The sequence below is a fragment of the Notolabrus celidotus genome, chromosome 7 (assembly GCF_009762535.1).
Source record: "Notolabrus celidotus isolate fNotCel1 chromosome 7, fNotCel1.pri, whole genome shotgun sequence".
NCBI lineage: Eukaryota > Metazoa > Chordata > Actinopteri > Labriformes > Labridae > Notolabrus > Notolabrus celidotus.
The window spans coordinates 12252147-12275028 of record NC_048278.1 but is presented as its reverse complement, the minus strand read 5'-3'; the positions used below and the strand labels follow the sequence as shown (position 1 = coordinate 12275028).

General features: G+C 40.4%; 2 protein-coding genes across 2 annotated transcripts; both read left to right on the top strand.

Moving 5' to 3' along the window:
- The first annotated feature begins 3536 nt into the window (after nt 1-3536).
- p4hb (prolyl 4-hydroxylase, beta polypeptide) lies at nt 3537-18841 on the top strand. Its single transcript, XM_034687166.1, is given in 12 exon segments — nt 3537-3862; nt 6683-6889; nt 8588-8721; nt 8837-8974; nt 11416-11491; nt 11494-11519; nt 11663-11788; nt 12275-12475; nt 12739-12859; nt 13891-14072; nt 15006-15122; nt 17267-18841. Coding segments are annotated over 12 exon segments (1533 nt in total). The 5' UTR covers nt 3537-3723; the 3' UTR covers nt 17333-18841.
- Nucleotides 18842-20274: 1433 nt separating this feature from the next.
- Nucleotides 20275-22595, top strand: ppp1r27b (protein phosphatase 1, regulatory subunit 27b). The gene is given in 4 exon segments (XM_034687167.1): nt 20275-20900; nt 20903-20983; nt 21110-21260; nt 21950-22595. Coding segments are annotated over 4 exon segments (492 nt in total). The 5' UTR covers nt 20275-20764; the 3' UTR covers nt 22074-22595.
- The last annotated feature ends 287 nt before the right edge of the window (nt 22596-22882 follow it).

Here is a 22882-nt window from a genome sequence, read left to right as displayed (position 1 = left end):
AGGGAAGTTAGTTTTCAGAAGTGTGTGTTCCTCTTAACAGGAGATCTTAATCAGTCTTTCAGTTCAACAATATGATGGCAGAATATCAGTCAGTAAATACTGGTGTTGATTCAGTCGCCTCTTGCTGAGATAGAGAGTTAGAGATCACAGATTTTTGTAAAGCAGCACTTCCAACATTTCCCAACAAAGCACTGAGTTGATAACAGTGTTGGACTTTGAACCATGCTTCATAGTTATTAGCAGCCTAAGAGATAACCCAGGACTACTTCCTATAAACAGTGATAAAATGAAGCAACAGATCGATGTCCGGGTCCAGTGTGACCTCTAAAATCTGGACTTACATATTTTAATGAGTATAATGTCAAAGCATAGAGTTACTGTGATTCTAAAGCCACAGTAGATAGCAGTGTACACTGAAAAATAGTTTTTAAAGGTTTATCTTAAAGTTTTCCTACATTCTCAAATAATAATATATGTGAGATTTCTTTCTGATTGTGAGTGACGGAATTTTAATACAAGAAGTCTCTTTCACATATGCATCCCTGAAATTTCTGAAAATTTCAGGAATTCCACCGCAAACGCCAAATGGCTGTTCATAGTTAGGGTGAGGAGTCACAGGAGGCAGGACCAGACAAAAGTACACTGCCGAAGTGTAATGTTTACATCATGTCGGCAGACAAAGCATAGAGATCTATGCTATGGTGACACTTTTTGTGTTTTAACTCAATGGTCCATGTAAACAGCTGGATGTTGCAGGCAACTTTGCTGTTCTTGTCTTGATCCCCCATTCCGCCCTAGACACTACCTCCATGATATAAACCCATCACCAGCTCATTTATTCTACATTTTTCCAAATATTTCCTGCTGCCTTCTCACATCTACTTTTGTCTTGTAGAAACCTGGCATTGGGGCTTGCAGGGGAATGCCAGAGGAAAGATAGGGGTGACAATTTTTGCTGCTTTTTTAAATTAGTTTTTTTTAAGTGTTTGTTTCGAACATGTAAAAAAACAAGTACGAATAAACAAAAAGACATACCCCAAAAAAAGCAAACGTTACAAACATGCAAAAAAATTAAAACAAAGCTGTTTCATCACTAATATGAATTCTATAACATGTCCGAAAAGGAGTGGGAAGAAGTAACATTTATTAGATCCCACCCCTTCTCCGTAATTAATTAACAAGTGATTCATGATCAAGTAAGCATTTTAAAGATTGTTACTGCAAAACAGGAGCAGGTCGTAAAGGTTGCACCAGTAAGATTTGGATTCAGTCTGTCTGTATACACTAGATATAGGGCAGTAGACCTTTAAGGTCACTGGTGTCATGTTGTTTCATGCTGTGCCATGCTGTGCATAAGACTTTGGAGATGCTATTGGGGGTTCCAGTTTAAGGTTACACATCATATTATATATTAGATGACCCTGATATTTTAAAATTGTTGTGCATTTCAATTTGGATACTTTTTATGACAAAATATTAACAAACAGATTAAATATTTACAGCACAAGTATACATTTTTAATTTCAGTCAACTGCAAATGAGTCAAGATTCCTCTCATTTGCATGTCTTTGGCAGAATGACAGCCATCTTAAACTGTACAAACTGAACCAGCTCTACTATTTCTGGGTGGGAGACAGGACGTATGTGCTAACCGGCCTCTCAGGTTCCTTTGACTCCGACATCATACGTTGCTCTTACATACCCAGACTAACTTTAGCATATCTGATTTTTTTGTGACACTAGAGATCACTGCACCACATGCAGATGAGATGTAATTTGAAAACCTCCATCATAGATCTTCATCTGAACAGCAACAGATTATAGCATTAAACAAATTATTAAAAAATGTTTTTTTTCATTCTTTGTTTTTTCTTCTTACATCAAAATGTCACAATCAATCTCTGCAATTCTCACTTCCACACCTGTATACAACCAGCCGCATAAACAATTTTGGTTTTATTCCGTTTTTTCTACAGATTTTTGTTTCTTAGATTTCAGAAACCAAGTCTTACCTAATGAAGATACCTTTATGCAGAACTGGCAGGGTTTCTCCATAAAAAAGCAGACGGGTATACATCTGGTCTGTATCATCAGACAATGCAAATTTATCCCTGTGGATCAGCAACAACAAGAAACTTTATGCAAGGTAATGATTTTATTTTGTTTCTTTCTATCACAGTGAACCAAACCTTTAACTCTAACACAATAAGGATATGGTGTAATTAATATAATTTGATAGACACTTTTTATGTATTTGTATGTATGGTTTTTTATTTATCTATTTGAAACTTTGAGTAAGGCCTATAGTTGTTTCTAATGAGCTTATCCATGTTGGATAAATGCTGCTGGTCATTTAGACTTTGCCCTATTCCCTTTGAAAAGACAATGACATATTTCCAAACACCCCATCCCTCATCAACACAACTTTCACAAGAACATAAAACAGAGTCAATATTGAAAATACTCAGGTTACGATGTGGTTTACTAATGGGCTACTAATAAAAACAGATGAACAAACATGATACTGCCCGATATAACCATGGGTGTGTCCAAAGGGTGGCATGCCTCACCTCAACCCCCCTTTGAAATCTGATTGGCAACCCCATTTGCCATCCCAAAATCCGAAATAATGGTTTGATGTTCGCTTTGTCACAGACAGGACTCATGTTGAAATCAATTATTTGGACTGTTGCAACAGGCTGCTCATAGATTTATTTGCATCGAAATGTATGAATACATATTTTTAAAGGATGGTGTGCAAGAGAGTGATCATGTCAGTCAAAAAGTGCAAGCATCTCATGCACACTAACAATCAGAAATACATTTAGTGACTTCTTCTGACAGCGCTTTTGATACCACATTCATGTATTTTTTATATTAAATAAATGTATTTCTGTCATATAAACTGTAGTAAGGAGTTTTCTTACTTTTGCAGTACTTTTAAATGTATTCGGGACCAAAAGCTTCTCTTTGAGTCTGTCCATGACAGATGCTATATGACTTTTTCTGGGAAATTGCAGCTTCATCAGCCCTGTCTGTGTACATTCTACATTGAGGTGATCAAAAATACAGTCACATTCATTTATGTCAGGAAACATCACGTACAATGGACTATGTTCATTAAAAATGTAATAACGTAATATCTCCAATAACTTATACACCCAGCTACATAGGGTAGATACATTGTTGGAGTCAAAGGGGTAAATACATGTCATCCATTCATGTTTCTGTGTGCTCAAAGCTCATGCCACCTCTGCATTACACAGCGCCCCAATGAGGCAGAAAAGCCAGGACGTGCTCCTCGGTGTAGCTTAACCGTGTTGACACTGTTACATTCAATAATCTATCTTTATAGGTGTTAATGCTTCAAAAACATGTTTCCATTCCTTTTTTAATGATGTTGTCACTTAGGCTGTTGAGTAAGCATACAAACAGAGGGCAGGGAGCGCCTCTCATTCACTTCCAGGTGCAGAGCGCTGCGGTCCAGTCACATTTCAACACGAACTGCTTTCAGCCTGATAAATACGCATGCGCACTACAGCTGACCCCTCCGGTTTCTGCGTGCGGTGCCACGTTAGTAGCGGTAGACACAAAATACCAGCTACTCTCCCAACCTAAAACAAGGAAAACAGACCTCAACTTGGTCCAAATTCCCCACCTAACCTTAGCCGACCGTGTCTACAGCGCTTGTCTCTCTGTCAGAAGGAACATTTGACGATAACTATGTTGAAGTTTTTGCTCATCTGCTCACTGGCTGTGGCCAGCCGGGCTGAGATCGGCGAGGAAGAAGATGTCCTGGTGCTGAAGAAAAGTAACTTCGACGAGGCTCTGAAAGCTCACCCAAACATCCTGGTTGAATTCTGTAAGTAAGAAAAGCCTCAACATCTCTCCGGCTAACACCTTCTTTCTTTAGCAGGTTCACCGGTGGCTCGGCTAGCTAGCTAAATAAAGCCTGTGGAAATGTTAGCATCAAACTTTGACACTTATGACAAGTTGCAGCTGTTAGTAGCTAACTTAGTGATGTGGTGCTTATTTTTGCATCCATGCATGAATCAGCCCCCCCTGTTGCTCACCAGCTACTTCATCGTAGTAAAAACTATGTCCAAAATGGAGGATTATTTATCAGAGTTTATGTTTCCCACCAAATTTGCCTAGCTAGCTCTGAGTGTATTACTGGATTCTTACCTGAATAGGAGAGGAAACTGAAAGGAAAGATAAACCCAAAACTTGTTTTAATGTTCATATTTTTTATCATTGCAAGCCTCTGCTTAGCCGTGTTGTTGTTTTAAGTTTTGCTGAAGTACAGTGGTTGATATCCTTATTCAAAACATGTTATACATTCATAAATCGAAATAAGAAAAACGCATTTAGCAGTATGAACCTAAACTTAACCAAAAATTAAACCAAACATAAACCTTAATATTCTTTTGTATGTCAAACGGAATATGTTTCAAAAGGTGCAAGTTAAGACACGTATTTCATCTAACCCCTTTGTCTACTTTCCAACAAGTATTACACACAAACCCACAGGAGTGTCCATCCCACAGGAGAGTCATTTTATTAAGAACATTTAACCAACTTTGAACCAATCTCTGCTCCCATCCATACCTATTGAAAACACTGTTTACACCATGTCTTAATGCAGTTAGCTTGCTGCATTGCATAGTATTGCATGTGGAGTAATGACGTGTATATTTGGCATCACTTTTGCAGTCTTGTTAGTAATGTATTAAGGCTTTGTTATAATCTTATAAGCCAGAACCGAAAGAGAAAAGTGTCTGGGGTTAATAAGTTTCGATTGCCTGCTGTGGTTTCATCCTGCATATCTCCGTTTTGTTGAAGTCCAGACATTAAAGCACTTTTAACCAACTCTTTCTCTTGAAGCGAGCTGCTTTGCTTACAATAGTAGTATTGGATTCCGTGCCACATTGTACGCTATGAAACACCCCTTTGTAGCCTGGGGGCGACACTTTTGTCATATTGTTGAGCTGTTCACATACTGTGTGAGGAATCCGTGGACCAGTCAGAAATGGCCGTGAGGGAAGACTCTCCAATGAGTTGAGGATGGGAGGGGTTAATGCTTTGTTTGCCCACGTATGTCTCAGCTGGGCGGGATCTGATCTGGGATGTGGAGCTAGGTTGACGTGTACTTCACCAGAGATCACCCCCCCCTCCTTTATTAATGAAGAACGCATATTCAAAAACTATGGCATCGACATTTAACACATTTAAAAGTCATCTAAGACGGTAAAAACTAACGCAGTTGATACAAGTTAATAATAACTTAAAGTGCTGGTAAGTTTCTTTCACAATACTTAGAAGTTTCTTTGCCTTCCTCAATTTCCATGACTTTAACATGGCCTTAATGTAAGACTCATAACACAGAACTTTTGTATTCCTTAATCTACCTGGATTTGTGTTTGTTTTCCTAGTTTGAGAACAGTGTTCACCAAAAATAAAAAAAAAGTTCACTTATGCCCTTACATGGATACCAATGAAACAAGGAAGTTTTGTTCTTTTTCAAGCATTAAAAGTGATGCAATGCAGGTCATATAATTTGACGTGTCATTTCTGATGAGGGTTTATCTTTTGGATTCAAGTGTCCACACTTAAACATTTACACATGTTTTTTAATTCAATATGTAAGACCATGGTAGGGATTAAATGATCCTGCTCAGACCAGGATATGTTAATATTCTTCAAGTTTAAATCTTTCCTTTTTAAAAAGGCCATAAAACTAGTTACCCTAAAAGTTTGCAACTAACTCAAGCCTATAACTTTCTCATTCACTGCAACAATTAACCTGTTAAGAATATTGCATTTCAGTAGACATTTAGTTTGTAAAACGATACATGATAAATGAAGATGCACATCATTCCTCCGATTTGAAGTTGTAGTCCTCAAATTTCGTATTGTTTCTGACCAACAGTCCAAAACCAGATGACGTCCAAGTCTAAGAAAACTCTTTGCTATCGATTGTGATGCTTTCACATTTAATTTTTCAACTAATCTATTGAGTAAGAGCTGAATGGACTTTTGGTGGAGACCTAAGGTGGTTATCAAATGTATTGTATGGTAAATCATCAGAGATGTAATCTAATACCACAGGGATTTCAATAAAAGAGTGTTTCACTTCTGTACCTAAGATCATGAGGATTAGACGGAGGGAGGCAAAGAGTTCACCATTCTTGAATTTCTCTGAACAGCAGAAAACAGACACTAAACACATCACTGTGGACTTTGGCATCTCAGGACCAACTCGTAAATGTGAATTAGACAGAAACCTCCCAGTTTATTTTCAAGATTATTAAATGGATATCAATAGAATCAGATAAAGATACCATCTGGATTGTTTAGGATTTAGGAAATTGATGACTGACAGAAGCTTCAGCAGAACAGATACTAGACACATGGTTGTGATGGGGCTGACTTGACTCAGGCTAGATGAAAAGCTATGTGAATTAGAGATGGATCAGACCAATCTGACAGATCACATCACACATTAGCTGGTAGGTTGAAGTCACTAGCTTTTTTTTAATGTGTAAGAGATTTGATTTTGTCTTCTAAAGCTTCCTGAAATAAGATGACTTGCATTCAGGAGGATATCTGTTGTTCATCAACAATGCAAACCTCTGTATGTCACTTTATGCCCTGCTAAATGTTACCAATCTTACTCCTGCAGATGCCCCATGGTGTGGTCACTGCAAGGCCCTTGGTCCAGAGTTCGCCAAGGCTGCCGGCATGCTGAAGGCTGAGGGCTCTGAGGTCCGACTGGGAAAGGTAGATGCCACAGAGGAGACTGAGCTGGCCCAAGAGTACGGTGTCCGAGGATACCCCACTATCAAATTCTTTAAGGGTGGAGAGAAGGAGTCACCTAAAGAGTACTCTGGTGAGTATTTCAGGGGAACAGTTATAAAGATGGGGCAGTAGTAGTAAATGAACTCTGTACTGCGAAGGGGTTTCATGTTTTTGAGTGTTTGCTTGTGTGTTACATTTATATAAGATGTTATAATGTTCCTATTCTCAAAGACTGCCCCTTCTTGAGAGTCAAATCTTCAGTCAACAGAACCCCAACTTGTAATTAGATGTTCACAACAAAAGTATTTTTACCAATTGCAAACTTATCTGAAAATATCTCCTTCCCCCCAAACGAGCAGACCCGGTCTTTTGAGTAATACAGACTTATAAAACTGTTGAACAAATCAGTTTTGTGCCCATCTGGTACTCTATAGTAAGGCTTCAAGAGCCACCAGTCAAGCTAAAATCCTTTACTCAGGCAAACTGTAAAAGTGAATATCTACAAGGTTTTTACTTGAGACACAAAGAATCAAAGAAGCGAAATGTTGTCAGTGTTCTCAGGCCTGTATCTACTGTGATACCCTAAAGATAAAACATGAGTCATTTAGTCTTATACGGGGGAAAGGTGTAATGCCGAGCCAAAGCTTCCTAATAAACAGCAGAGTTTATTCTCAAACACCACACAACTATACTACAACCAACCTACCTTTGTCTAGCTCGGTGTTGCCCACTGAGTCTTGATAGTAATTTTTTTAAAACAGCAATATAATATTAGGTATCTCCTGTCATAGTTAACTTGGTGAATACGTTGTCACTCTGAAGAATCAGCCCTGACAAACTTAGGCAGGCTCCTTTTGGCTTTCATCATCCTGTAAAATGATCTGCACAGCAGCATAAAAAGTAAGTCAGCCAATCAGCTTTTAGCAACATGACTAAGACTTATAGTGGGCTGGGCCTTCTCTGCACGTTCCTCTCATGCTGGAGGAGCAGGCCAGAGGTATGTGCAGTTCCTCACGTCGCCTCTTCTTGGCTGGTCAGGCGTGGGTTGGAAAGGAAGGAGCGAGTAGGTTGGGAAGTTGTTGCCTTTTTTTCTTTTTTGCATGTGGATGTGAATATCTCGTCTTGAGATCAGCTCCTAGAAACAACCGTCTCCCACACACTGCCTGTGACCTTAAAGTATCAAAATTACAACCTTTTTCTCTGTGAAATTGCTACTCTGTTGCATCACTGGTCCAGTCTCACAGCGACATCTTAATCTTAGCTCCAGAAAATTGCAGCAATTTGACTTGATAGATGTGTGCAACTTATTTTTGCAGCCTTTAATAGTTGGCAATAGTTAGTAATGATCAGTACTTTTCTATTGGAATGTAAAATGTAAAAGCCAGTTCTGTGTTGTCATGTGAAACTTTTGAGAGTAGTTAGTTAGAGGTCGCAGGAAAGAAGAAGTGGTCAGAAAATATATAAACCGTTTCTCTGTTCACTCACAGCTTCACTTTGCTACAGTAAACGAAGAGCAAATTCAGTTACACTTGAATCTCCCCGAGGCACAGAAGTATTTAAGCTGAGGTCAGCTGTAACTCTGAGTCAAGATGATGTCTCTGAGTCTCTTTTCAAAGAGGAGGGTGTATTCCACTTTTCTAATATCCATAAAGCATGGCAGCTGAACATGTTTTATATGTTTTATTGATACTGCTCAGTGTTTTTAAAGTTTGTCCCATTGCTTTCAATGAGTTCATCAATGTCTGAGCACACAGACGTGCTTATGTTGTTGTGCTTTGTTTTCTTGCAGCTGGCAGACAAGCAGATGATATCGTCACATGGCTGAAGAAGCGCACAGGCCCCGCTGTGGCCACCCTGGCTGGAGTCACAGAGGCTGAGTCTTTGATTGCTGACAGTGAGGTGGCAGTCATCGGGTTCTTTAAGGTGCGACTCTAATTTAGGAGCTGTTTTGCAGTCATAAAACTCAACAGGAATTTTGATCATTGAAGATCACCTGCACATTGCTTTATCTAAAGTGAAAGGTCTCATGTGTCTGTAGGATGCCAGCTCTGAGGGTGCCAAGGCCTTTGAAAAAGCAGCTGAAGCCGTAGACGAAATCCCCTTCGCCATGACCTCTGATGATGCTGTTTTCTCCAAGTTTGAGGTGTCAAAGGATGGCGTTGTCCTCTTCAAGAAGGTGACTTCACAGTCTTAAGTTTGTTTGATAGAATCATGATAAGACTTCATAAACAGAAACACATTTTTAATTATACAAAAGATTCCAGTTCAGAATAGTGTTTTTAGCTCTGTTGAGAACTAATCTCTTTCTGTAGTAGCTCATGAACAATTAAAATGCATATACCATGACTATTCAGGTACACTGGGCACGCCGTGTCTGTGTAACATGCGCACACATACAAGGAAATTGTCTTACCCAGAGCAGCAGTATAACAGGAATAATGCTTCCAGACATGGAAATCACTTGAATACTTCCTCGTCTTCTGCTCATGTAATAGCTTTACAAAATGCTGAATTGAATGCACCATCACTGTAGCATAGATAACAAGGTCGGCTGCATCGGTAATGAGTAATTAATGTTGATTTATCCAGTACTTCTCAAAGCTTTTTTTCTGGAAACGTTCAGTGATCGAGACTGGTTAGATCAGAAGGACACATCGTGACTAATAAGACCCACCCAGATAGGGAAGGTGGATGTCTGCGTCACTGTTCACAAATCTTGTTTCAGCCAGTACACCGAAAATAAAAATATCTAACGTGGGGTAAGCAGTGTCACAAACAGTCTTTGTTCTTTGAGTTCTAAAACATCAGACTGTTGTAGGTTCTAGGTTGTATACACTTTTGCACTGGCTGTCCCGGTTACTTCAAAGTTTGATATGAAATGTTTTTAGTGGGCTCATATTGGCCTGTGCAACTATCTCAACACGTGTAGGCATTAACAGACAAGCTGCTGTAGACACCCCAGAGTTTTAAATCTACACGTCAGTAATGTGATACTGCAGCCCTCACTCTGTCTTTTCTCTGCTGCTACACTGCTCACGTCTAAAGTGCTTCAACGTTTTAGACGTGAGCCTGCCTCTGAACCTGTCCCACCCTGTGAATGACCTCAGCATGTTGCTCATCAGTGATCAAGAGCTGTGTGAGGTTAAGCTGTACATGTCTTCATGTAGCACCATTTGTCTCACAAAACCAGGAAATCTTTCCCCCTTTCTATGTTTTATAACTTCAAATTGGCACAAGATGAGGTCTTTTGACAGAGCTCAAGCTCTTCTTTTATACAAGTCATGGACTGAAACTATAGTTTCAGAATACGTCAGAGATCTCTTGGCTTTCTTATCAAAGAAAGCGTATCTTAGGTGGCCTGTGGATTTGTCCGATTGGGTCAAGGTCCATCTTGCCTGACAATATAATAATTAAGCAACCAGGGTGTTTGATTTAAGTCCTTAAGTTTATAAATTCACTGTTCAAAACTGTGATTGTTCTCTTTTCCTTCAACCGTTAATACTCTGATTGCAAAGAAAACCCGATTTCATTGCCATGGCTGCTCACTCTGCTCAGAGAGTGTTTCTATGCGACAACATCTTGTAAGAGAGGGAGTTCTTGAGAGAAGCAACTGTTCACTGTTTTCTCAAGTAAATAGTGAGTGATGGATTCTCGGGGACACAGAAAATTAAATTTCTGGAGACGACATGAATTGGTGATGATCATCTTTCTTGATAAAGACCAAAAGAGAAAAAAAGATATGTTCTTCATTAACCTGGGAACCATAAGAGAACTTTAGTGTCATCTCTAACCCTACATTGTTGAACAAGTCCTTTATTTGTTTGTGATATTTATAAATATCTAAAAGTAACAATATAGATAAATACAATTTAATATCTATATATCTATATCTATGTTATTCATATGCTTTCACAGGCTCAGTAATAATCACTCAGGCGAGACACCTAATCCATTCTGCATGGTCCTTTTTAAATGAGCTTTTAAGTTTTAATCTCATTGTTTGTTTGTTTTTTAACATCACTTTTAGTTGTAACTCTCGGTGGGCATCCTTATTTCACACACACGGCCGGTAATAAAATCAATTATTATGCAGGCTCAGTTTCTCATCACTAAACAACAAGCTTAAAATATCTCGGGCCTTGAGCATTGATGATTTCTTCATTTGGCACTTAGACCAAGGCCAAGTCCTGCCTCTCCATTGTCCAGCATCAGATCTATGTGTGTAACTTTACCCTGATACAAACACTGCTGACATGTGGGAACCCCCCCCCTCTCCTCTTTCAAAGTCTTCATAAACAGCAGGGGTCTTACACTTGTTTACTGCAACACGGAGGTTAGAGGTTTAGATTCCATCTTGTTGAGTCTCCACGGGCTGGCCGCATGCCACCAGCCAAATGTGAGTTTTGTTATTATGTGCCAGGAAGAGCAGCCTGGCACAGATGTAACAAGCTACTCTTATCACTTAATAAAAGTCCACTCGGGCTTCTGGCTCTTTCCTCAGCTTGGGTTACCGGGGGATTTGAAGTGGTTTGTCTGGTAAATCTATGTTTGGTGTTCATAGGCAGATTAGATTGTGGATAGTAATTGTTGCTAAATGTTTCCCTGTCTCCTGTACAGTTTGATGAAGGGCGCAACACTTTTGATGGGGAGATGACCAAGGAGAACCTCCTGAACTTTGTCAAGTCCAACCAGCTGCTCTGGTCATCGAGTTCACTGAGCAGGTACTGACTGAGGCCATGCATAGAAATGAGACAATTTTGTTTTTTCTTGCTGCACAGTAATATACCCATCAATAAACTGTACAAGTCCTTGAATGGGCTCCACATTTCAAACTTTAATTATTTTTTCTGTTTGTTTTCTGCAGACTGCTCCTAAAATCTTCGGTGGCGAAATCAAGTCCCACATCCTCATGTTCCTGCCCAAAACCGCCTCTGATTTCCAGGATAAAATGGATGAGTTTAAGAAAGCTGCAGGGGGATTCAAGGCTCAGGTGGGTAAACTGATGTTCTTTAAATATGCATATAAATCCATTTAATCATTTCCAACAAGTCTTAGTCCTTTGGAAACAGACCAATAGATTGTTTGTGTTACCTTGTTTGATCTTGAATAAAACACTTCCAGCTATGGCAATCATTCATCTTGCAACATCATTACATTACCTGCAGGGTCAAATATGTGACATCATGCAGTTGTCTATCTCTATCCGATCTGGAAAATAAAGCGTGTTCGATTACTCAATTCTTTTTTTATTTTGCACTTAATTTCGTTGAAGTTGTTACAATAACAATAAAGATATTCTATTCTATACTAATTGTTAACATCATACATGTTAACATCTATAAACTCAGTTGACTTATGTGATTTATTATAATAATTTTGCATTTCTGCAGTCAAAGTTTTTTGTAGATCTAAATGTTTTTAATAACCTGCTACAACAAAATTAGAAACTGACCTCTCTCTCTCTTTCCCCGTCTAGATCCTGTTCATTTTCATCGACAGCGATGTGGATGACAACCAGCGGATCCTGGAGTTCTTCGGCCTGAAGAAAGAAGAGTGCCCTGCCATCCGCCTCATCACCCTGGAGGATGAAATGACCAAGTACAAGCCTGAGAACGACGCCATCACAGCAGAGAGCATCACCAGTTTCTGTACACAGTTCACAGACGGCAAACTCAAGGTGAAAGGGGCCTTCTCAGTCAGAGCTACACATTTATGTTTCTGATTAATTGAGTCATGTGATTTTATTGTTAGACAGTTTATGGTTGTTTTTTGTAAATCTTTTGTCTTCCATTGTTTTGTCTTTTGAGCTATATTCTGAAACGTGCTGTGAACACACTAAACAGAACAGGGTTGTAACATGTTGTTTAATACTCTTAGATTTTCATGTTCATTTTTCTGGTTCGAAGACGTTCTAAACTTTCCCCTTTTTTTCTCTCACAGCCCCACCTTATGAGCCAGGATATTCCTGATGACTGGGACAAAACTCCCGTCAAGGTTTTAGTCGGAAAGAACTTTGAGGAGGTCGCCTTCGATTCATCTAAGAACGTCTTTATTGAATTCTGTAAGAGTCTCTTCTTTTCAGCAGACATTTCCATGTTAACAGCATAAAACAATGAGATCACGGGTGTCTATCAGTCAGTTGCAAATTTGGCCAAGCTTCTAGCTTCAGCATCTGACACTTGAATCTTGCCCTTCTTTAGTTTTCCCGTGCTAAGCCCCCACAAATGCATAAGTGTTGATTCCATGGGCTCTTTCATGCCCTCTCAGCCCACTCAGTGCAAATTAATTTGTCACCAGACACTGTAGTTGAAAATATCCTGTTAAATATAGCCAACAGATTATTTTTATCACTACATACGTTTAAATTTGGACTTGGATTTTAGAATTTTCCATCACTTGTTGCTAAACTACAGTTTATGGCCAGTTATGCACAGTGGGAAAGGCCCAAATTCCCTGACAGGGGAGTGAGAGGTTTCCTAGCAAGTGAAAGGGGGGTGAAGCTATGAAGCAGGCTGCATGTGACAAGCTCATTGTGTGTTTGCTCTGCGCCAAGCAATCCAAACGCTACATATCAAGGGGTGAAAGTAGCCACTATAATGTCACCGATTTAAATAGCGGTTCTGAAGCCTTTAAGTTTTGTTTCTGTGCGTCATTGGTTACCCTGGTTGGATGAGAAGGTAAAAAACAAAGTCATGATATTCCATGCCCTAGATGACACGTTTCCCATGCCAGCAATTTTTCAAGCAGGGGTAAACCAAACCTCTAAGATTACCCTGCTCTAATTTCTATTTCCCCCTACATAGGACCATAATTTATGAAGTCAACATCATGCTGTATTAAAGACTTGAAAGTAGCAACTGTGATCATGTACCTGTGAATAAAGTACTACTAAGATAGGGGATAAATCAAGCCAGAAGTAGGGTAACTTTCTTTTAGACTCCTATTACAATATGACTTATTTTTGTATGAAGATATTTCATTTAGATATTCATATTCGTTGAATTGGTACATGAACCAATCAAAGTGTACTTCATATCTGTCCATAAAATGATTTAGCTCTTGACTAACTTATGTGTGTTTTTGATATTTCAGATGCACCTTGGTGTGGACACTGCAAACAGCTGACTCCCATCTGGGAGAAGCTTGGAGAGAAATACAAGAGCAGCGCTGACATCATCGTGGCTAAGATGGACTCCACAGCCAATGAGATCGAATCCGTCAAAGTCCACAGCTTCCCAACGCTTAAATTCTTCCCAGCAGGAGATGAGCGCAAGGTGAGTGCTCAGGACTTTTGGACAAAGAGACTTTTATCTGTGTCATATTTGATCTAAAGGCAAACAGAAAGATGCATAGATACTACTGCTTATCTTTTGGCTATTCTGTTAATATCTCCATTTGTGATCTATAATCCTTCCAACTCTTCTTGGGTCAGCCATCATATTCATTACATGCCCTTGCAGTTGTGAGTTATAGTGATCCGGGTGGTTATTCAGATCCAAAATCATTTGCAGTTCAGCCTCCCAAATCTCACGAGTGCCTCTTGATTTAGCAGCTCTATAACACATGCAGAAACCTGAGCTTTCTGGCCTTGTTGGTTCCAGCACAAAAATGTTGGTGTTTGGTTCTAACAGCATTCTGCTCAATGACATCGCTCTCACTGAGAGTCTGCTCAGGCTGCAGCTGCCTCTCTCTCCATAGAGTGTCTGTATGGAAGAGGCCTTCATGTGCCAGTCTAGCGATCTTAAAGAGGGGTATATGCTGCGGCTGCCCCATAGTAAGTCCAAGGATTAGCCTCTGACCCTACTTAGATGAAGCATGTAGGAGACCCAAGAGGCGGCTAAGAAAGGATGGAGCTGCAGCTTTGAGGTTCTAGCAGCATTCAATTATTAAACTGCTTGCTTTGCAGATGTCCTTTGATTGTCCTTTTCATGCATCACCTTATTTTAGCTCTCACCCCTCTGATTGTTGCTCTGCCTCTGCAGACAGCTCACCTCTGGGCAATTAGTTAGAATCATTCAAAAACTAAGTGCCAAAAAGTCATTGGCTGATTATGAATGGCATTGTCAGGTGTCAGAGGCCCTGATATTGTTTGTGTTTTGCAAATAAAGATGAATTCATGCTTTCACTTTATAGACTTTCTTTTTGGGACTGGTGGGCAAATCTAAAACCAGCATGTACGTTTAATATTAATCATCTCTGATCAACAGGTTATTGATTACAACGGTGAGAGAACATTGGAAGGCTTCTCCAAGTTCCTTGAGAGTGGTGGTAAGGACGGTGGTGCTCCTGCAGGAGATGATGAAGAGGATGATCTGGATGCAGAGGTAAGATCATCCAAAGTGAGAGATGCCTTCTCACACTGCTTATAGACAGTGATAAAACCACAGAGCAGGTGTCACTTCATGAATAGAGGAAAAGTGGTTGTAGCTAAGGGTTTGATTATACATGGTGCATGCAGGTGAACATGCATGTAAGCCATCTGATCAGTTTATTCTGCCTGTATGAATAATTGGATTAACTAATTACAGGCCTGCAGCAGCTACAAATACCAGATACTTTTTTGATTTAGGAAGAGCATAACATTTTATATTACAATCCGGAAGTAGAGAATCCAAAAGTCTAACTTAAATTCTTCTGACCCTAACTTTATGATTGAAGGCATAGCCGTGTATTAGGTTATGACTGTAGCTGCACACATGTAAGGTTGATAATTCTAATCATTTTCCTGGTGTTGTTTCACATATATTGGAGTTATATTGGATCCAGGTGCTTGTACGTGGCCAGCACTAGACCTTCTTTGCGAGGCATATTTTGCATCATGTCTGAAGCTCCCCAGAATAGATTAAGGGGACTGACTTGTCAGGATTTAAGAGCGCAACCCTAGAACTGACCCAGTTAGTTTTTTAGTTTTCATTTATTGTGAGGTGGGGGTGGTCGCGTGACTGAACCAAAGTGAACCGTGAGATCTAGGGGTTGCCAGTTAAAGAAATTCGTTTTTTTAGCACATTAGGAAGATATATGGTACCTTACACACCTACTGATGCAATATTGAGGATGTACAGCTAGTGTTGGTGAAATCATATTGACATTACCTGTATCAAATAATTATGCAAAAGATGCATGTAAAACTTTGACAAGCTCCCTCATGCAGTCATGCAGTCATACACATGTGAAGGGTTGCTGGGGTCCTGTTTACTAGCACCATCCCACTCCACTATTGTCACCACACCCCCTTCTGAGAAGTCTAATTGCAGCCCAGCTGAATGCTGTGCACTAATGCCATCTGCAGCTGCTCAAGCTATTTACTGGCCTTTGCCCCAGAGATGTGAGCCCCTGATAGAATCTGCACGTGCAGCGTGGCAGCCAAAATTTTGGCTTTCCCATGTCAGACGCATCCCCTCACCCGGCCCATCCTTAGGCTAGACATGAAGGAATGGCTGTGCATAAAGAAGATGTTATCTATATGCAGAGAGAGGTTATGCTAAAGACAGAGTGTGGATTACATACTCTGCTGAGAGAGGAAGGGTTGGATTTGTTCAGACGGTGATTGTGGCCTTTGGTATCCTTAAATTACACCTCTCCCATGAAACTTGGTAATGCAGCCAATGTCAAAGCCTTTCATACAAATGCTGCGCAGTTGAGGTGATTTCCATATTCTAGTGCTCACATTAAACTGGGATGGAGAACTTCTAAAAAGGAGGTACTCACTAGGAATCATCGTAAATTTCGCATTGTCATGGGCACAAGCTCTAACCTAAAAGGCCCACTCCTCTGTGCCTGACAGCAGTCTGTCACCCTCAGTTCAGGGTGATATATGAACTGATGGTTACATATGGCTGTATAGTAAGTTCAGCCCATGAGTCTGTAGTAGTAGGTATCTTGTTAGCACTTCATCATGCTTACCTCACTGAAGTTTTGCACCATTGTATACCACAATAGAATCCCGTACTCCACCTCCACAAACATGATTTAGTAGAAAAGGAAGGTTTTTGCAGGCTTGTCACAATACTCCTGATGAGCTGACTGTTCCTCTCCGCCCTCATGGCATCAGCAGTGCAAGCTGGCACTACTAGCAAAAGAGGCAATGACAGATCTCTCATTACCTGTTTCAATCTGCAAAGCACTCAATAAGTCCACCAAGGTGGTGTACACTCAGCTTAGTGCCTCCTTATGACGGCACCAGCTGCGTACCCAGACACAGAGAGATCACAATTTGATGTACTACATGTAAAATGTGATCATGCTACAAATAAAAAGAATACTTGCATCTAAACAAATCTAAACATGTATTACAAACAAATACTTAAAGGTTTATGCCTAGCCTTTCCTGCGTAGTGTCCCAGATTGCTGGGAGAGATTTAGTTTTCTAGATAACAGTGTATTTTTTTCTTGCACAATTATAATACAAACACCTTCAGCTTGGCGGACTGTAGAGACTGACTTAAAGAATGACCTCTTCTCTCCCCAGGATTTGGACGAAGGACAGGATGAGGACTCCGATGGGGAAGATTACGATGGACATGACGAGTTGTAAAGAGCTGGCAAAGGAGAGAAAGAGGAGACAAGTCCCACCCCAACCCATCCAACCAGTCGCCATCAACACCTTCACTTCCTTGTGGACCTTCCCCATCCTTGTGAACATTAATACTTCCCCTTAAACTGCCTCTCAGTCAGTCAGCGGCCTGCTAGCCTGCCCACCGGTTAGTCAGTCAGTCCATCAGTGGCGGGGCCTTTTTGTCAGCCATAACTCCAACCTCACAACTTCTCTTCTGGCCAGACTGGTTTTTGTCCCACCTTGGAGGACTCTGTGGAATGGCGCAGCACCTCTATGGGAGACCTCAATGCCTTCTACAAAGCTCCACATCAGCTGTTTGCCTTGTATATTTCAAACCAAATGTAAAAATGGCATTGAGATCCTGTTTTGAAATGTTTTGTTTTGTCCCAATGAATTGCTCCCCTACTCTTTAAAAAAAAAAAGAAGCCTCATTCAGTGTGGGTATGAGCTAATTGAGTGCTGTAACCTGTATTTGTAGGTAAGAGGGGCTGCCAGTGTTCTTTCCCTCTAAAGAAATCCAGAGGACCAGGGTTTTTGTGTGGTAGTATTGTGAGGACTGATCTCTCAGGGGGACAAGGGGCCATCCTTATCGATGTGTTTATTTTGCAAAGTTTTCACTAAAATAACCCCACAGAGCTTGTTCAGTGTAGCACAAAGGGCCCCCATCTGTAGCGAGACCAATTATTTTCTTTCCTTTGGTGGGGGGGGAGTTCTACTTTTTTTTTTCTTTCATTTATTCATTCCCAGATAATTTCTCATTGAAGTCTCATCGTTTCTGCATGGCTACTGACTATTTTCTAAAAAGAACAAAAGTAACTTTTCTTGGGAAAATCCTATTTTATTTAATTGCTTTCACTTTGAGGTATTTTGTTTTATTTTTTATCTTAGGACTTGTCATTTTTTAATGAGTACCATTGTGCCCAGCTGTAGCCAGTTGGTCCTGCTGGGGCAGAGTTGGCCCTTGGACGCACTCTCAGACCTGGGATGGTTTCTGGAGCCAGTTCTGATGGGTCGCACTGCATTCATGCCTAATCAGAGATTTATCACCGTTACTAAAGCGGACAGAGATGGTACAGTTTACTGGTCGGGTTGGTCTGAGAGAAGTGTCTATTGCATCTGACAGTGGGGAGGGAACTGTTGCACAGCCCCACCCTCACCTATACTGTACCTCCTTCATCCCCTGTGGCTCTACCCAGCGACCTTGATGCCACAGCAGTGTGAGTGTGTGTGCGTGTGTATGTGTGCGCTGTGTGAGTGGTGTAAAAATGCTGTGTGATAATAAGATTGACTTGTTAAAATGTCAGGTTGTTCTTTAGCAGGAGAGTGAACTGTGCTGTGTTTGGCAGGGGAGGCTTGAGTAGAGCAAGGTGATGGTTTGACAGCTGTACAGAGGTGAGGGGGAACTTTAACAAAGCATTCCATCATATCCAAATCGATGTGGAAAAAAAACGTGAAATGGTGGCCAATAAAAAAAAAATTACAAACATATCATGTCTCCTGTTTTGGTTTTTCATTTCAGTGCACCCCAAGATTTATGACTAACATGGGAAGGTAAAAGCCTTTATTCATAGCCATTATAAATAAGATAATTTGTTTATTCCAGCCATGACTGTTTTTTTGTACAAAGCTGCAAACATGTTTATAACTGCTGTATAAATACCTGAGATACCTGACATACATGGTTCCAAACCCAAAGAGATACACTCAAAATTCCCTGTTTTATTAGAAAAAGAGTCCAAATCCCAACCCAATTGATCGTTTCCTAAATATCATCAAACTTTGGGCGTTGGTTGAGCTGAGGTGTGCACTCGGAGGCTATAGCCCTCATAGCAGTCGCTGGCTTGACTGTACATCATTCCCTGCTCTCTACTCCTCACATTTCCCATCTCTCGTAATGTATCCCACCAATGGAAAGGGTCCCAAAAATACTCCTAAAACAATATAAAATATGAATGAATAAAAAGCTTTCTTATATGGTGGTTGGTGTCTACTGTGTCCTTGTAAGACCAATCTGTAGAGATGGTTCAGGTTGAAGCATCTTTCAGGGGCATATTAATGGGCAGAGGATGAATCCTCCTCACTCTAATGATGATCTATACGTTCATAAATAGTGCTGTAATTAAATACATTAGCTCATGGTTTTGCTGAAATTAGCTCTACTGTATGGGTAGTAATCTTTAAGCTATACTGCTGAAGGTTGTAACTGCTATTATGGCTCTAGATTTAGTGGTAAACTGGTATACTTTTATAATACTTTGCTTTGTGGCATACTGTATTTGAGGAAATAGGACTGAGACCAAATACTCACTGTCAATTTCAAAATAATTCAATATACTGTTAAAATGTAGTTTAAACAATGACTATATTAGACATGTCCCAATTTGAAAGATAAAAAACACAAATACAAATCTTAATCCTCAACATCATCATTGAAACAAGAAAAGATGTATATCAATAAACAACATTGTATATTGTTTGTTTTATCGAGTGCTTTTTATATTGTGTTTTTATTTGTGTTACATTTGTAAGGTGACCTTGAGTGTCCTGAAAGGCGCCCATACGTAAAATGTATTATCATTATATTATTATTGTTGTTAAAAGAAAATCTTCCTTTCTGTATGACTGCCCTTATATACTCCTGTTTGTGGAGGCCATATTTGTTAATGATGGCAATAAAATTCAACAGAAAATTAAAGCTGGAAAGCTCTTACCAGTACATGTTTGGCACAGATTTTTAAATTCTGTTTTTTTTAATTGTTTCATCACAACTTCTCTGATATCGTTTATTAGGAATGATCATCACCCATCATGGTCTCACATCAGAGATTAAGATAGAGTATGACTATGAAACAACAGCCTTTTTGACTGTTTATGTCAGTGCAGCTGATGATCAACAGCCCACACATGACACCTCACCCCTCCATGCCCCAAACACACCCCCATCAGTAAATCACTTTTATCCAGCCTGGTGTTTACTAGAAGCCTCCCCACTCCCCTATCATCCTTTTTTTGGTATACTGCCAATGACTTTAAGTGAGTAGCATCTGGGTACGTCAGGGCGACAAGATTTCTGTCTGTCATGTCTTGGAGACGTGAGCTGTTTGAGAGGTGTGTGACAGGATCTGACCCCAGGGCTACTCATCTTCCAAATCCTGCATCACGGATCTGTGAGGTGTCACTTCCTAAAATAGCCTTACAGAGAGTATAAAGAGCTCCACAGGGAGCACTGGCCTTCAGAAGAACAGCTCCACAGCTGATATCTACACAGGAGAGACATTGGACAGCAAAGGAGATTCACTGAGAGACGCTGCCTGATCTTTCAGAACAAGGACTGATTTTTATAGAAATCTACAAAGATTTAATCCTTTTTTTTTCTTTGCAAGAACCAAGGAAAATCCACCTTAAACCAGTATGAAGTACCTTCAGAGCCCTGTGTCCCAGACCATTGGCTGCAACCAAGACTGTGGACTCCCACTAAGCTGCAAGAGCGCAGCTTCTATGAAGCCAATGCGCAACGTTCACTTTCCACATGACATCGTGTTCCAGGACATGTGCGACATGGTGAGCTGGAGTGGATTGGACGTTTTGTCAGAGCAAGGAGAGTCAGCCTGGACACCATCTACCACTCTGGTGAGCATCCCGGACACCTTAACTATACATCAGCCTGATCCACAAGATTTTACCTCAAATAGTAATCCTGCTCTTTAACTAATGTATTCTGTACTAATTATTTTCCTCAATACCTTCTCTACATAGGCATGGGAGCCATCCATGAGGCTGTCCTCTCTGGGAACTTGGAGTGCGTGAAGCTGCTGGTCAAACTTGGAGCAGATATCCACCAGAGAGATGAGGAGCTTTGGACTCCACTGCACATGGCCTGCAGTGACGGCTTCCCAGAAATTGCACGGTAAGGCTCTACTCTTTTTTTCATTTTCAAAGTTCATTTTTAAAATGGAGCTAAATTTTAGTCTAAAGGATGAGAATGGCATTTATTGAACAGTGATAATGGTGTAATAATGGTAAATGCAACAACACCAGCTAAAAGAGTTTGGACAAAATCAATCATGGACTTTATATGTTATCCTGAGAAGTAAAGCGATGAAGAGCTGCTCGAGGTGGCTTCTTTCTATATGAAGTCTATGCATTAAGCCAGCAAAGAGGCTGACATTTTGCGCCCAGAGGCTGCTGGTTATAAAAGACCAAATAAGGATGTAAGAGCCGAACTCGTGAGTGTATTTCATTGTGATAGCCTACCTTTTATTTTTTACGACTCCAACTTTGCATTGAGAAACAATGTCATTTTGTCAGTCAGTTATATTCTCATGCTTTAAACCCAACATTTTGAGGCAACAAATGTAAAGTTCCTAATATGTACCCAATTAGAGTTGCTGACACTACATGTTTACACATTTCTAAGCACATACCAAAAAACACATATGCAAGTTCCAAAGCTTTCCTACGCCATAGAGGTAAGAGAAGCTGGGGATCTGCTGCATTCCTGCACCCCACTGACCCCTCTGACACCAAAGAATCGCAGACACTCGCAGTGAGATTTGGCCCTTTTTAGTAAGCAGGGCTGTTTTGTGTTTCTTCCAGCTACCTCCTCTCGGTTGGTGCCGACCCTGAGCTGGAGAACGAGTGCGGAGAGAAGCCAGCTGACCTTATTGAATCAGACAACAAGGAGCTGCTGGAGCTCTTTGCACTGACTGTCAATGGCTAAGAACATGGAGCTTTTGGAGCCAAGAACTCTTCTGAATCATACTGCCCAGTCACCGCACTGTTCTGCAGATATGGGCTTCGAACAAGTGGATCCAGCAATCCTAGTTTGTGAGCTGCTTCAGCTCTGGAGGTCAAAGACTAAGGATGTGAGATGGAAGAGGGGAGCCCTCAGAGCGTGTAGGTTCCCCCCTGAATGAAGTGGACGTTAGCAAGAAGAGTCCATCCTCTGATCACCAGTAGAACAGATTTAATGCAACCTGTTAGAGTTCCAGAACTTTTTATACTGTAGTGAAATGAATGAGCCAAGTGTTGATTTATGCAGCATGTTGCTGGGATTAGGAAGGCTTCTGAATGTTGTGAAACCTGAAACTGTTGTTGATGCTCTCTGCTCATTAGTGCCTGCTGTTGGCTAAATTTAGCAGAGTCAGACATCTTTGTGTTGTCTGTCTCAGAAGCTAATGTGCTTGTGGTTTATAAATCATTACTTCCTGTTTTTTAACCTTCTGTTAACTGAAGCTGAGTAAACTGTAAATATTTTTTTTATACTTTTTGAAATAAACTTTATCAGAAAATACTTAATTTTGTTATTTCTTTCTGTCACACAAAAGTAGAAGAGAAAAAACTTATATGGCAGTGTCCACTCGTATGAGAGAAACTTGGTGGCACAAAACAAAAAGATAAAAACTTCAGATGCTCCCAATGTGATGTATTACCCAGCAGAGTAATCAAGCACAACTGTGCTGTTTGGGGTTATACCACGATTGGCTAGGACTAACGTTTGTCCTTCAGGGCTTCCTGACATGAGGAAGT